The sequence below is a fragment of the Vanacampus margaritifer genome, chromosome 17, assembly GCF_051991255.1.
Source record: "Vanacampus margaritifer isolate UIUO_Vmar chromosome 17, RoL_Vmar_1.0, whole genome shotgun sequence".
NCBI classification, from domain to species: Eukaryota; Metazoa; Chordata; class Actinopteri; order Syngnathiformes; family Syngnathidae; genus Vanacampus; species Vanacampus margaritifer.
The window spans coordinates 3,923,002-3,938,247 of record NC_135448.1 but is presented as its reverse complement, the minus strand read 5'-3'; the positions used below and the strand labels follow the sequence as shown (position 1 = coordinate 3,938,247).

At 40.2% G+C, this 15,246-nt stretch overlaps 1 protein-coding gene across 3 annotated transcripts in view; it reads left to right on the top strand.

Moving 5' to 3' along the window:
- Positions 1-15,246, top strand: part of phf14 (PHD finger protein 14) — a 175,502-nt gene that overhangs the window by 117,404 nt on the left and 42,852 nt on the right. For 2 of the 3 annotated variants that reach the window (XM_077548430.1, XM_077548428.1), the window contains exon 17: positions 10,720-10,837. In XM_077548430.1, the coding sequence (XP_077404556.1) occupies positions 10,720-10,837 (118 nt within the window). Of the gene's footprint in view, positions 1-10,719; positions 11,879-15,246 lie in introns of those variants that run through there. The other variant, XM_077548429.1, reaches the window with a different exon arrangement.

Below are 15,246 nucleotides of genomic sequence, written 5' to 3'. Positions count from 1 at the left end.
AAGTTATGAACTTCCCTCAAACCTTTAACCTCCCTGTCTCTCTGAAAACATATTTGTGTAATGGTTTCTGGTTGAGAAAATGTTTGATTTTTGTCAGAATGGAGATGCTTTTAGAAAGTTTGGATCCAATGTATTTAATGTGTGGTTTCCAGCAGATTTTATTATCAAAAATTCCCCCCGGAATTGAATCTCATTTACTCTTTCTAAATCTACACCTTCAATTTGCAATCTTGCGCAGTTCCCTAGTTAACAATACCAAACACAACTAATTTTGTCTTGTTTAAATTTATTGATAACTTGTTTTTATCCAGCCATGTTTTTACTTTCTTAAATTTGGAGGTAATTGTATCCAAAATAAACTGCATTTTCTCACCAGAAACTAAAATAGTTGTGTCATCTGCAAATAACACAAACTTCAATAAATGAGATGCACAAATCATTAATATACAATATAAACAGTTTTGGCCCCAACACTGACCCCTGGGCGACACCACATATCATGTCCAAACATTTTAATTTTAATTCCCCCATTTATTTTTTAGATAAACATCACGATTGTTTGAAGATATTCTCACACACATCCTCATGTGTGTAACGCCCGTTCCTCCTCCGTCCACACGCAGGCAGTGTTGCTGTCTCTCAAAATTTTTTGAAAAACAGGAAACAAGCCGTTATCTCGTCCTCTATTATGTGTTTATTTCACACAATTCGGGAAACAAAATGCGACCTAAATTTGTTTCCCTTGAGCTTGTTTCGCCTTCACTCGAAAGACACTCTTCTTCTACTGTTAAATTTTCTTCTTCTACTACGCTGAAGCAGCAGCGTTCAAAGAGATAACAGTAAAACAAGTTTTCCGTTTTTCAATTTCCAATTTTAAATGAGAAATGTCTCATTCCCGGTCAATGGAGACAGCAACACTCCCTCCGCGTGGACGGCGGAGGAACGGGCCTTAGACACATGAGGAATTGTGTGTGTGTGAATATCTCCAAACAGCGTGATGTCTCAAAAATCATGTGCACGACAATCCACAAATGACAACTCGCAAGCATAAATCATGGAAAATGCACACATGAAATTTAAAATGACGTGAAAATCGCGGTTGTATTTGTGGATCTGAAAAACACGTGAAAATCACAAAAAAAATTGTGGATCTACAAGACACGAGAAAATTATGAATATGTTTGTGAATCTGAAAAACAAGTCAAAATTCGGAATTTATTTGTGTGAATAATTTAGAATTTTGAATATTTATGTGTATGTTGGACTGCTGACTTTGACTTGGGACAATGTCAGTTGGTGGGGAGAATACTTTGAATATCTTTGCAATTAGACACACCTAACTTCCTGGTATTCTGTTGTGGTCTGTCCTATCTCTGGGGTTGAAATCACCGACCTGGTTAAAAAGCTTTTTGGTAGCAAGGGCTCGGGGGCCAGATGAGATCTGCCCAGAGCTCCTAAAGGCTCTGAATGTCTCCAGAAAATCACATGGACGTTGGGAATGGCTAACCTTGCCAGCAAGATGAATTATTGCGGTATTTATTCACAAACACCACGAGAATCCATCTTGTAATACTGAGCCGTTCGCAACCGACCTTTTTTTAGGTCAGGCGTTCATTAGGGCGGGACGCTGACGCCGGGGGAAACAAACAAATCTAACATAGACGAATGGTCGCTGCAATTAATTCTGTTCTCGCAGAATTCCTCACCGTTTCCTTGTTGAATGTTGAACAGCAAGAGGCACTTTGTGAATCTTTATCTGGTAAAGATGTTCGTATGTTTTTTTTTCCAAAGATGAGACCAAAGACGACATTTTCATCCGTTGCCGTGATTGGTCAAAACAAATGTGCAAAAGATGTCGCATCGTCCAATCAGCTCAAAGTATTTAACAGAATGTTCCACCTTTCCTGACAAATCACAGTGGAGCACTCCCAGATTGATAATGTGAAGAACTCCCTTGAGTGAATCACAATTATCAATCTGGCTATTGCCAGGTTAGGGGATGGCGCCTTTGGATTGGTAAACTGAGGTGGGAGTCAAACTCTTTGACTGCCAAAAACGTTTAATAACGTTTAGTAAAATCCAAATGAGGGCTGCCAAAAACGTTAAAAGACGTTAACTATGTTTTTTTTTTGGAGGGGGGGGGGGAGGAGGAAAGCCTTAGCCAGCTGTGCTGAAAGTATCAAGCAGATCGAGTTAGTATAATGACTATTTTTGGGCACTAGATGGCAGCGATGACTCTCTTTGGCTGAGGAGGGGAAAATGGCGACCGGTTGCAAGCTGCTCACGCTTGAGCATTTTTTTCAAAGACGAAAAGCATCGACCAATGCTAAAGAGCACATTGATGACGACGATGATGATGATGGTGACTCCGAGGTTGACGCCGAAGTTGGAAGCGTTGACGCGGCAGCTATGATCACGTCGTAAAGCCTCACCGGCTAGCGATGCTTTTTAATTTTTTATTATTTTTCTGGAGAGCTCAGTATTGTTCATTTGGTAATTTTACCGATTTGACATGTCATCATCATTGCTCTCCTTTTTTTTTTTGTATTTTATTTTTTTTTTGTATGTGGGTGAATATGTGTGCGTGCGTGCGTGCATGCATGCAAGTGTGTGTGTATTCATTAGTTCACCTAAAACCTATAAAAAAAAAATAAAAAATCCCATACCGTTTCAGCACCTTCAAATCTGAGACCATGGTGCTCAGTCAGAAAAAGTTGAGTGCCCTCTGCAGGTCGGGCATAAGAACCTGTCCCAAGTAGAGGAGTTCATGTATCTTATCTTGTTCGCAAGTGAGGGGAGGATGTAGTGTTAAGCATGCACTTTCCTAAAATTAACTCCTCTGGCTTTTTGCAAAACTTTCCCTAAAATATTGGCAGAAAGAGGACCATAAAAAGAGATATTCACCAGAAGTTAACTTGAAGAAGGCTCACTTTTTATACTGAAGAGACAGTTTTTTGGGTTGTTTTTTTAATCCAAGTACCTGCTTGAAAAAGCCTGTATAGACATTTTTTTATAAACAAGAACTTTTATTGTGTCCATGGTGATGTATAGTTGAAGCCTTTTGTCTGTGATAGTTGACAAGGTGGACCCATTAAAGAGTGAACTAGTTAAGGATAAACTGTTACATTAGCATCTTACACAAACCCACAACCGTACCTCACTACCCATTGTATTCAGAGCTCATAATTTTGCATGATAATTTATCCTTTGATTGTGTCCCAGGAACATGGATGAATTGTGCCTGTCAAAACTTCTATAAGACAAAGATGTGACGATTTTGAAGAGGTGGTCGCACGCCAATAAAAGCCCTAGCTCCGCTGATATGTCTTGCAGGTGGTTCCAGAGTGGTGATCCGAGATCGCTGAGAGATTAAATACCAGATGAAAATGGACATGAATCACCAGCCAAGAGCAACACATGTAGCTGACAAAAGCAATCAGTCACGTCCCCTCAACTACCTTACCTCCAATAAGATTAGATCAATCAATAACCGCTCTTATGAGTGATTGGATTTTGTCTGCTTCCCAAGTACAAGGGCTGTAGAGGGGGAATGCTCAATTTTCCCAATGATTAAAGCAGGCCAAATTGCTTTGATAACATCAAGGACCTTGATGTGTAAGGGCAGTGTTTAGACCAGATAGAGGCTGGCGGTAGCAGGTGATTTAAACTTAAGCTTTATTATGTAAATATAGCAAGCAATTTGTAGAAATGTCATATTTTCATAATGATTGAAATCTGATATTTCGAACCGATGAATGATCTCTCTTCCTTTGTATCTAACCAAGCATAGTCAAAAATATTGGTGTTGTTTGTGTTGAGAGTTTTTTAATGAATTAAATGCAATAATGATATTTTTACAACGTTAAAATATTATAATGTTGCCATGGAAGTAAGTGCCAGTGAGGTTGATTTGACTGGGCGCTATGTTGTATCCCAGGACTATGGATATGGGTTATTATTTTCATATATAAGTGTAAAGACACTAGGTCAACTTTTTTCTGCTGCCTTGGTTTTACATAGGTAAAGTTTCCCATGCTGAGACAGCCATGCTTTAAAACAAATGTTAAAACATCATAACATTTTCATTTTCTTTATGTGAACAAATGCATTTGATACATAACATCCATAAGTTATCAATGAACTTACTTGTCACAGGACACACCAAATGGCAAATAATCTTTTAATTCACACAAAATTATTAAATCAAACTGTGGTAATATGATTTAATTTAAAAAAATATATCACAAGGAGCAACAATAAATTAAACAAACCTAGGCTGATGCCTCAGAAGATTAACTGTAAGCTTAATGTGATATTCAAAGTTGAGGCTGATTTAATTTGTTGAGAGGTCAAACTTCCTAAACTTTTAAATTGTTCAAATATCAGATTATGGCCTTATCTGCTATTGGAATTGCATTTCCAGTGATATTTTAACAGTTCCTGAACATTTGGGGTCGATGTATTTTTCCTAAGGTACTAGTTGCTATGGACATTTGAAAGATGCAAAGACCAAAACTTTATATATGTATATATATATTTATATATATACATATTGTAACAAATATTGCCCGTCACCCTCAATTTTTTTTATCTGCCTTTTTAAACACTTCCTCCTGGGGAATGTGTGTGCGTGCCTTAACCCTGTGTTTTCTCAAACCAACCAGATACAGTTCAAAAAGGAAAAACTCTTTGAATTTCCATCCAGCAGGGACTGGATTTCTTTTTCACAACCCACAGGAAACACATACCTCAAAGCGCCTACCGAGATCTAAAAGCCTGTTTAGCAAGCAGACTAGCGATAAGACCATTTTTATGGTTGGAGGTTACCTGCAGTTACCTAGTTAGACGAACCCCCCCCCCGCAAAAAGCCTGTATGTTATGCATGTATGTTGATTTTTCTTAAATCCACAACATTAAAATCATACTGAGAATACACACACCGTTGGTGCTAAAAGTGCTGAACAACGTGAATGTGTCTTCCATTATACACTCTGACTGAATGATTCTTAGCACAGATGGGACGTTACATCAGAATGTCACTGAGCACAACACACAAAAACAAAAGCACGCAAACTTTGTCTCTCCCCCAACATTTTACGATGAAGTTTGTAGCCTGAGCAACTAATAATTCACTGTTTGTTTTGTCTGCTAAAAAAAACAAAGAAAACATGAGGACAAGTGCAGCATGTGTGCCCTCTGCAGAGATTCTTTTATAGGATCACGGGAATCCCTATAAGTCCTAAACAACATACTTGAACCGCTTTGCCTTCCTTTTTCCTTCTTTGGAGATTCCTGTGAAATTGTTTAATGGTCTGTGGACAACAGTGTGCTCATTAGTGAAACAAACACACTTTGGTCATTTGTCATGTATTCATTGGGTGTCCACAGGGCACTTATAAGTCCCATAGTTAGGCCGTTATGCCTGCTCAGCCCAACAAATATTTTCAGCTCCTTTGTGTATATCTAGTGTGAGTTATTCAGCGTCGGAATGGGTACCTGCCTCGCTGCTCAACCTAATCTGTGCTACCACAACTCACATGATAACCACCCTTTTTTCTTCCTGCGTATAATTTTTGTACGTTAGATTTGACATTGGTGTCTCCCATACTTTAACCTTAACTATTAACTTAACTATTGTTGGCTTTGCAGTTTGTTCAGTGTTAATAAATAATGATAATACTTGCGGGGGCCACAGACCAAGTCTGGTTCAAGCGCACGGAAGAGGCGGGACCGCTTGACCCCACCGGGACACAAGCTTAAAAGCCAGCTTGCGAAGGAACTTCCCCTCGCTCTTCTCCTCTTCTTGCCCCATGAACTTCTCCTGACCATCACGAGAGACGTGGTTGCGAAACACGCCAAGAGCAACCACGTGGCTTCCTTCTTTGAGCGCCGCAAAGCACGCAACACGCAAGGACTCGCAACCACACTACACGTCCCAAAACGCGCGTGTCTGTTCCTGCTGAGAGCCGACCCACCTACCTTTCGCTCTCTGAATCAAGCAGCGTCCCGCCGACCCGGTTCCACAACGGCTGTTAGGCACCAAGCCGCTGCGCGCCAGTGACCCATTTCTGCTCCAGCCGTGCGCCTGAGATGCCCCGCAGCACCCAAACCAACTGATTGCAGCCTCTCCGCCGCGCAAGCACATCACCACCAACTGAGACTCTGCCATCCAAGGACCTGCCGCGGCCTCCACGCCGCGCGCACAACTCTCCACCAACCGAGGACCTGCAGCAGCCTCTCAGTTGTGCGCCCATCACCATCAGCCAAAGACCACAGTACAGCATTCCAGCTGCGCGCGCGCCGACTGCCCAGATCGCCTCCAACGGAGTTTTCTTAAACTGAGTATCAACCTTCACTGAGTCCCTCTCTCCCCCGTGCACCGGAACCAGTCCGTAAGTGCGCCTTCATTGCAATCTGACCATACCACTGGCGCAACACTTTGATTCAAATTGACAGGTCAAAACGCTTCCATCTCTATTCCCTATATACCTTTTTCATCACCTTTTTTATCTTAGTTCATTAGGTTGCATGTTTTCTTTTTATCTTTGATTCACATTTTAATTCAGTTTCATTAATAGCTGTGTTTGATATGTGTGTGTTTACTAAATAAATTTGTTGTCTAGAGATTCCATTTCTGCCGAATAATTTGTGTTTTCTGAGTGAATTTGTAATTCTCTTATTAAAGCAAAGAACTCCATACTTAACTAAAGTAGCGACTTCAGATAATGAATACTTGATAATAGGATTTTTATCGTTTATTTTGCTCGCATTTTGCCTCGCAGTAGCCAATCGGTTTCAAGTATCGGCTACGTCACACAGAGCGTCCTGTCTGTTGTCACCCCGAGCGCAACAACACGGCCAACAGGGACCGAATGGTGAGTAAGGAAGTAGTATACAAGTGCTGGTAAGTGTATTTACTTGCTGTTGAACTGTACCGAAGTAGCAGCAGTGTTTATCATCCATGCCAAACTTATTTAGCGCAACTGCCGGCCGCCGGATTGCCACTAAAAAAACGGAAATGCTATCACGTACCTCAAAAACCTCTCGCTGCAGAAGAAAATAGTCCCCAGGAAAGAAGTGGAAGTAGTGGGCTGTGTTCTCTTTTTGTTGAATGGTAAAGTGCTCCTACAGTCGTTCAACAAGGGACATGCCTCCTCCTCTCCGGTGTGCGCAAATGCAGCAATCGTTCCAAAAACACTACGCTGTGAAGCGCTAGCTAAAGAAGCGTTCCAGATCGCCTATTCGGTTTTGGTGTGAATGCAGCATTAGCCTACCTCATGAGCCAAGCTGCCTTGTATACATAATGTAATTCCTTGATATATGATGATGAAGCTCAACCAGTAGCAGAACCCGTTCAGCTTTCTTATGATGCATTTTAAGGACAGGTTTTTCTGTGTAAGTGGGAATTAACTGCACGACAAGAAAAAACGACTTTTCTTTCCAAGTGCGCTTCAACAAGCTCCGCCTGCCTCATGAACAGACATAATCCACACTTACACTCAATTATGCACAAATCAATGGAGAGTCACAATGCATGTTGCATCTTATGAAGCAGTAATAAAGGTCAATCCACTCACTTTCTTTATTATTGGTCAGCATTAGGAATGAGAAAAAGGAGTGCAACACAACCAAAGCATTCAGTCTATCTAGTGTGTTTATAGAGAAAGATGTCAGCCGCTTGTGATCGATAGAGCAGCAGCAAATGAGCAGTGAACAGAAACGACAATATTTAAATGATCATTATGCGCCATTCATTGTCAGCTGAAAATGACTGTCAGTCAGAGTGCTTGCATTGGAGATCAAGACTAATGCTTTGGTCACCACAAACCAAATAAGCAGAACAACAATCAAGCTACATTGCATTCCTGTTGTTCGTACAATGAGTGCCATTGCAGAACATATGATGTTTTGCTTGACCAGCAAAAGTTTGATTTTTGTCAGAAATGTTTGGATCCTTCCAGAGTAGGAGACCCACATGCACCAATACCATATTGAATGTAGTGAACCTACTATTGCTAACAAGTGCAACTTCATCATATAGTTGCCTGGTACACACTTTTTAACATTTTATTATTTTTATTAGATTTTAAACATTCTAACTAATGTGAGAGACCACACATCGTGAAAAAAAATGACGCATGTGCCTTCATTGTTCTTTTAGCACCAGTATGTGGTGTACTAAAGATAACCACATGCATAATGACATGCCCACCAGACTGCTGAGTAATCAAAGAAGAAGAATTAGAGCAAGTTAGGAAAAACTGTTAACATATCTGGTAACAATACAGTGGTGGCAAACTCTGATTGAAAATTTTATTATGGTGAATGACTTGGATATGCTATTAAAACACACAAGCCGCATCAGTTGCTCTCCCATTTCTGAAGTCTGGCAACAGTAAATATAGATCAAGTTTAACATGAATGATTTTCACCCCCTATTGTTTTTTATTGTAGCGTAGATCCGGGACCCCCCACAAAAACTCATCTGGGTCACAGCACCAATTGAAAGGTTCTGATCGAACCCCGTCACCTGGTCCTTATATCTTTATTGCTTGCAATTAGGGGCCGATGGATTAATCGGCCGCCGATTATAATCGACCGATTATTGCCCTTCAAACATCGGCCAAAATGATCGGCCAAATGACCGATTATTTTCCCCTTAAAATGTTTTAATCGAAGAAAAACGAAGTTTTCAACGCTGTGCAAGTACACTGAATGCACCTTCTTGCTTGTTTGCCAGCATTAGCAACAAGCAAGCGTGGAGCGTATGTGATTCTGTTGCCCCTAAGTGTCCTTTAAGCCAGTGGTTCTCAACCGCGGTCCTAGAGTACCCCTATCCAGCCTGTTTTCCATGTCTCCCTCGGCCAACACAGCTAAGGACCGTTATCAGGCTTCATGTAGAGCATGCTGATTAGCTGATCGTTTGAACTACCTGTGTTGGCTGTGGGAGACATGGAAAACAGGCTGGATAGGGGTACTCGAGGACCAGGGTTGAGAACCACTGCTTTAAACTGTTTAATGACACCCTAGTTGGAGTTAACTGTAAAACTAAACACACAACGATAAGAATTACATCCACTGTATATTTAAAGACAAAACATGCCCCCTTTTTTTTGCTTTGAGCACCTGCCCCTCCAAAGGTCACTGCACGCCCTTGACAGCAGTTGTACACAAGTAAGAATGGTTTTATTCTTTACACATAAATCTATACAATAACCTTGTATACTTGAAATGTGTTGATAATGTCATATTATGGATTTGTCATTCAAAGAAGAGTAAATCTTAATAGCAAAAGTTTGTGTGTAAGTGACACCCAATGAAAAGCAATGAAGGGAACATTTTATGTAATATATCAAGTGTTGGGCAAGTTACTTCCAAAATGTAAAATTTTTCATATTACTAGTTAATTGCATTTGAAAGTAATAAGTTTCTTTACAATATTACCGTCTGTGTAGAGTAATGAGTTACTCAAGTTTAAGTTACTTTTTTAAAAACGTTTTTTTTTTTAAATCAGGGATTATTTTATTTAATAATGATTTTGAGTAAAAAAAATTTTTTATATATATATAATAGATGAAGCAGATGATAATGGTAAATATTTTTACTCTATAGCGTGAGATCACTGCCTTTGACTCATATTTGTATCTCAGTGTTTCCTACACCATGTTAATACCACCCAAGTACACTGGCCACCACCCAAGAAGTTTTCAAAAACATTTAATAAAAACATATATATATATATATAAATATAAATATAAAACGTGTCGCAACCAGATATGCTGCATGTAACATTAGTTTGCTATCACTCACTTGAGGATCATGAGGTTACGCAACTAACAGGAATGAGAACCCCCCTGTTTGTTAGTTAGTTAGTTTGTTTGTTTGTGCTTGTATTTTGAATGTTTGCTGTTTTATTTCGTGACATTGTGACTGTGAGTGGTGTCACAAACGATCACTTCTCATTTATTGCAGTAACTCGTTATATTACGTCGTTACTGACTAAACGTAATACTGTAACACATTACTTTTAGGAAACGCGGTACCCCCAACGGGGATTATATATATTCTTAAAAATAATCGGCAGATCGACCGGTAATCTGTATTTTTCTCTATCAAAAATCTATATCTGTATCGATATTCGGCATTGAACTAAACACTACTTGAAATGCTATGCTAACAGTAACTACCATAACAATGTATATTCACAGTTGAACTCTTTAGTGAATGTCAAAAAGATGTGGAGTTTTTTTTTTCTGTTGGATGCGAAAGAAGGTCTAATTTGTCCAAAATGGTTCCTATCATTTATACTCTTTGAGCCACACCCACACAGGAGGGAAGCTCTGCATAACTCATGTGATGTGTGACTCTTATGGTTTTAACTGGTTCCAAACTAGATATGTGTACCAGAGTGCAGATAGATAGGAAGATGCTGAGCCAGAAAAGAAGTCAAGTCCAACCTAAATACTTTTGTGCCAAAGAGGCCTAATATAACAACTGTATTTACTGTATTTGTCAGGTGACATGAACCAGTGGGCAGTCACTGGCTGTGTAAGGTACAGGGTGAGTGCTGATTAGAGGAAGTGAGACACATTAACAAATTGCCATAAATGACAGCTGCCTCAATGGCCATCATCAATCATCACCCCTCGACTGGTCCCATCATTGAACCATCTGCCATTATTTGGACCAGGCATAACGTTCTTCCTGTTTGTGTCCCAGGTGTGATGAGTGTCAGCTTTGCTACCATTTCGGATGTCTGGAACCTCCACTGAAGAAATCCCCCAAGCAGTCGGGATATGGTTGGATATGCCAGGAATGTGACATATCCTCTTCTAAGGTGAGAAGTGCATGCACTGTATGTGTGTGCCTGCTTGAGATAAAGATGGGGAATTCCTTGAGGAGTTGGATAACCTGCTCTGAGCATGTGTGTTGATATGTACGCTTTTATACATGTGAGACCTCTGGGGTCTAACACAGTCCATTCAGAATTTCTTTGTGTTTTGAAATATTGGACCAAACGCCAACTAATTTAACTCTCGAATATAGAAATCGGTATTGTGCCACACAGGGAAATAACTCGGCTCTCCCGCTGTGCTAGCTCTACTTCATGCAAAACACACACGTTTTTGTGTTGTTGTTTTTTTTTACATTTGTGCTGTGTGCCAACTTCATTTACTTTTACCAGTGACATATGTTACACATATATATTTACACATCTGAACAAATCTCACAAGTGTTTCCTTTATTAAGACACAAGAATTATTCAAATAGACGTTGTGGTTGCAGAGATTTCCTCTTTTTATTTTGGGCATGTAATTTTCAAGCAAAAGCCTAAAAAACACCCAAGGGCTTAAGGGTTAACACCTGAAAAATAGCTTAGGGCTCAACTGATGTACGCACGCACCAATTTGTGCACAAGACACGTGTAAGCATGGTTGATCTCTCTCTTGTAGAATCAGTTAATTAGAATCAGTTCATTAAAAAGAACCATTTAAAGCTAAAGGTTTCGTTTACCAAATCATTCCTGAACCGGAATTGACAACACGTTCACTTACTGACTCGTTCACTCACTGACACGTTCACGTTTTCGCGAACGGGAAGCTTCCTCACTGACTTGTTCATGAACACCAATAGCGTAGCTGTATGTTCAGGAAAGTCCCACCCCTGTCTGATGCTGCCTGCTGATTGGTCGTTTGCACAGATTGACGACATGAGCATGGCTGAGCTCAAATGAACTGAGAATTAAAAAAATCACTTGAGGAAGTGACCCATTCACTACCTTCACTGAAAAGATGTGTTTGATCCTCGTCATAGAGGCAAAAAACTGTCCGTCACTCCATTAGTTTCGTTATATGTACATCCACTAGCAAGCTTTGTGATGCTTCCATCTGTTCCCTCTGTTTCAGGATATTGACAAAATAAATGTGGTAAAGAAATTGTCATATTTAGCCTCTTTTCTGTCTGTATGGTTCTTTATTTTCTCTCTGGAAATTGTGAAGAGTGAACGGAGGTTTACAAGCGTAGACTTCCGTCTTCTCGAGCTTTGCAATGGTGGTTTTTTTTTTTTTGCCGATAAACTCCATTAGGACAGTTAACTCTTTGACTGCCAAAAACGTTTAATAACGTTTAGTAAAATCCTATGGAGGACTGCCAAAGACGTTAAAAGACGTTCACTATGTTTTTTTTTGTTTTTTTGTTTTTGGAAACGGGTGGAGGAAAGCCTTGGCCAGCTGTGCTGAAAGTATCAAGCAGATCTAGTTAGTATAATGACTATTTTTGGGCACTCGATGGCAGCGATGGGTAGGCGTCAGTAGAAGACGTGAGGCGGAGCTAGAGTGTTGAGGGGAGAATGGCTGAGGAAGCGAAAATGGCGACCGGTTGCAAGCAGCTCATGCTTGAGCATTTTTTTCAAAGACGAAAAGCATCGACCAATGCTAAAGAGCACATTGATGACGACGATGATGATGATGATGGTGACTCCGAGGTTGACGGCAAAGTTGGAAGCGTTGACGCGGCGGCTATGATCACGTCATAAAGCCTCACCGGCTAGCGATGCTAACGCCGGAAAACGCGGAGCACAACTGAGCACTTCTGCACAGGCGGACGTTCAATCGGACGACGAAGAGTACCCCGAGTCCAATGCATATATTCATCGGAGGAGTGGGTACAGTCTGATCACGGAGAAAACACTGGTTCTGGACTACGATGCCACCATGAATGGAGTGGATAAGATGGATCAGAACATCTACCACCCGGTATAGGAACTGAAGGACATGAGGAAGCCAGACGTAACACCACCGTAACATCACCGTATCATGATCCTGATAGTAGACTTGATGGCAACATGGCCAAACACACACTGCAGTATATACTTGCTATTCCCCGGAAAAAAAAGCCGGCAAGAAAGTGTAGCGTCTGCACGCGAAGGGGCAATCGCAGTGAAACTAATCTGTTGCGTCCCCTTGCATGCAGGGGAGTGTTACACAAAAAGAAAAACTGTAGTTGAAACATCCACACAATTGTAAATAGTACCACAGTTGCACACATTTGTAAATAGTTTGTCAAATTGTTACACTGTTGAATGTAAATAAACGTATTTTGCTATCAAAAAACACTTTTTCATTGTTGGTGGTAGTGTTTTACAGAAGTAAAGCACTGTTTATCATTCATGGAAAAAAAAGGTGTCAAATTCACTAGAGTGCATGAAATAATATCGTTTCACAAAAAGCTTTATTTCTCCGTATTTTGTTTCAAAACAGAGCATTTGGGTGAAACTAACCATTTTCTATTGTTGATTACTGAAAAACGGAATAAGGTAGAAACAAACTATTTTTTCTGATGAAAGATGAGAGTTCAATCTTTCATTTGGTAGTATGTGTGTTTCCATAGTCCAAACACAAAATTTTCTGTGGACCTTGAAAGATCAGTCAAAATGCTTAAATCAGCTGGCACCCACGGCAACGCTTGGCAGTCAAAGAGTTAAATATGGCACAAAGTGCACCTGTTGTTTTGTCACAATCCATGCTTGCGAACTTTAAGGTGTATAGTTACACAAACACTTTCAGTACTCCAATCGCCACCTTTTAAATGACGGCTATTTTGGTAGTTACTCTTTTTTTTTTCTTTTTTTTTTACTGGATTTTCATGCATGCGCAAATATATTGCTCACTTCCCCTGTAGGTGGGCCGCAAAAATGAAATCAACACAGCTGGAGCGCTGAGTTGAGCGATATCAGTGGCTCAGCCTGAAGGTGGTGAGCAAATTAGGTGGACACAGGAAAAACCCTAAACTAGGGATGCCTTATCTTATCGGGACTTTATTTTTTTGTAATAAATTAACATGTCTTGCAACTGCAACAACAATAATGTAAAGCATATGTAAACAAAGGTTCACAGAAAAATAGACGTTTTGAACAAATTGTCATGTTAAAAATAAACATTTTAGTGCAAAAGGAAACAGTGGTGTCGAGCAACAGGAACAGTGCATGAGTTGGGCAAAAGCAGTTAACAATTCTCCTGGAGGGAGATCAGCATGGTTACCGTTCGGGGCATGCGGTCAGCCGTCATATGATAAATTGCAAGAGCCTCGCGCCTGAGCTACTTGCTGTTATTTCTGTCATCCAATGAAGGTCTTGAGGGGGGAGGACGGATTCCCCCCATTCCTCTTCGGCATGACTAATCAACCCATGACTAACCAAACTTTTACAATAGTGTAACTATTGGATCAACTGCCATTCCTCCATTAATTAGGCCTAGAAAGTGAGACTTAATGATTACGGCTGTTTTCTTGAGCTGAGTAGAGTTTAAAACAACGCTAAGAAACATTCAGTTTACCTTGATTATGGCGGCGCCATATGGACAAAAGCGGTAATGTTATGCTGAAGGAGGACCACATTTCCCATGAGGACAAGCGCATTGCGTCGTTTTTGAGCGTGAGTCACGCCAGCAAGTAAGAGCCGGGCCAATGTTGATCCTTGGTACGTTCTCTTTTTCTTTTTGTCTCCTCAGACAAAACTTTGCATTTGTTTTGCAGCTTCTGCCAGAAAGCAGTAATCGTGCATTGACATTCAAATTGACTTCCGTCTTTGTAACGAATGGGGAAAGGGGGACTAATAATAATACATAATATAATAATACATTTTATTTATAGGCGCCTTTGTGGACACTCAAGGTTACCTTACAACAACAGTTTAAAACATACAAATACAATGTTAAAAACAACATAAAATGAAATAAAATAAATTTAAAAAAGATGATGCAGTTATAGACAAAGTGAGTAGGCTTGTCTAAACAGATGAGTTTTGAGGCTGGATTTGAAATGTGTTAGTTAGTCTATGTTACGGAGGTCAGCGGGTACAAGCCAACAAGAGCTGTATAGTTTGTAATAAGCTGTGGCTGCGAGGAAAGGCGCCAACCTACATGGTGTCCACCAAAAATTGAGGTGAAAGCCAAGAAACCGGGTAAAGATTACATATTATTGAGACTGGACAACTATAAGGTTGGCGCATTCATTCTGGAAAGACAAGGCTTAATCTGCATGCTGTTGCATTTACTCACCTCAAGGAAGAACTGGAGGCTTCTCTTTTCAATGATCAATCAAGATTTCTATTGAAATTTGTGCGTAACTAACTGGTGAAGTCAAATTCTGAGAGAGCTTGGTGTCAAAAATGTGGAGGAGTACCAAACCGATTCTTGACTCATCGAGACATTTCAACAATAAAAAGATATTTTGTCTAGAATTAATGTG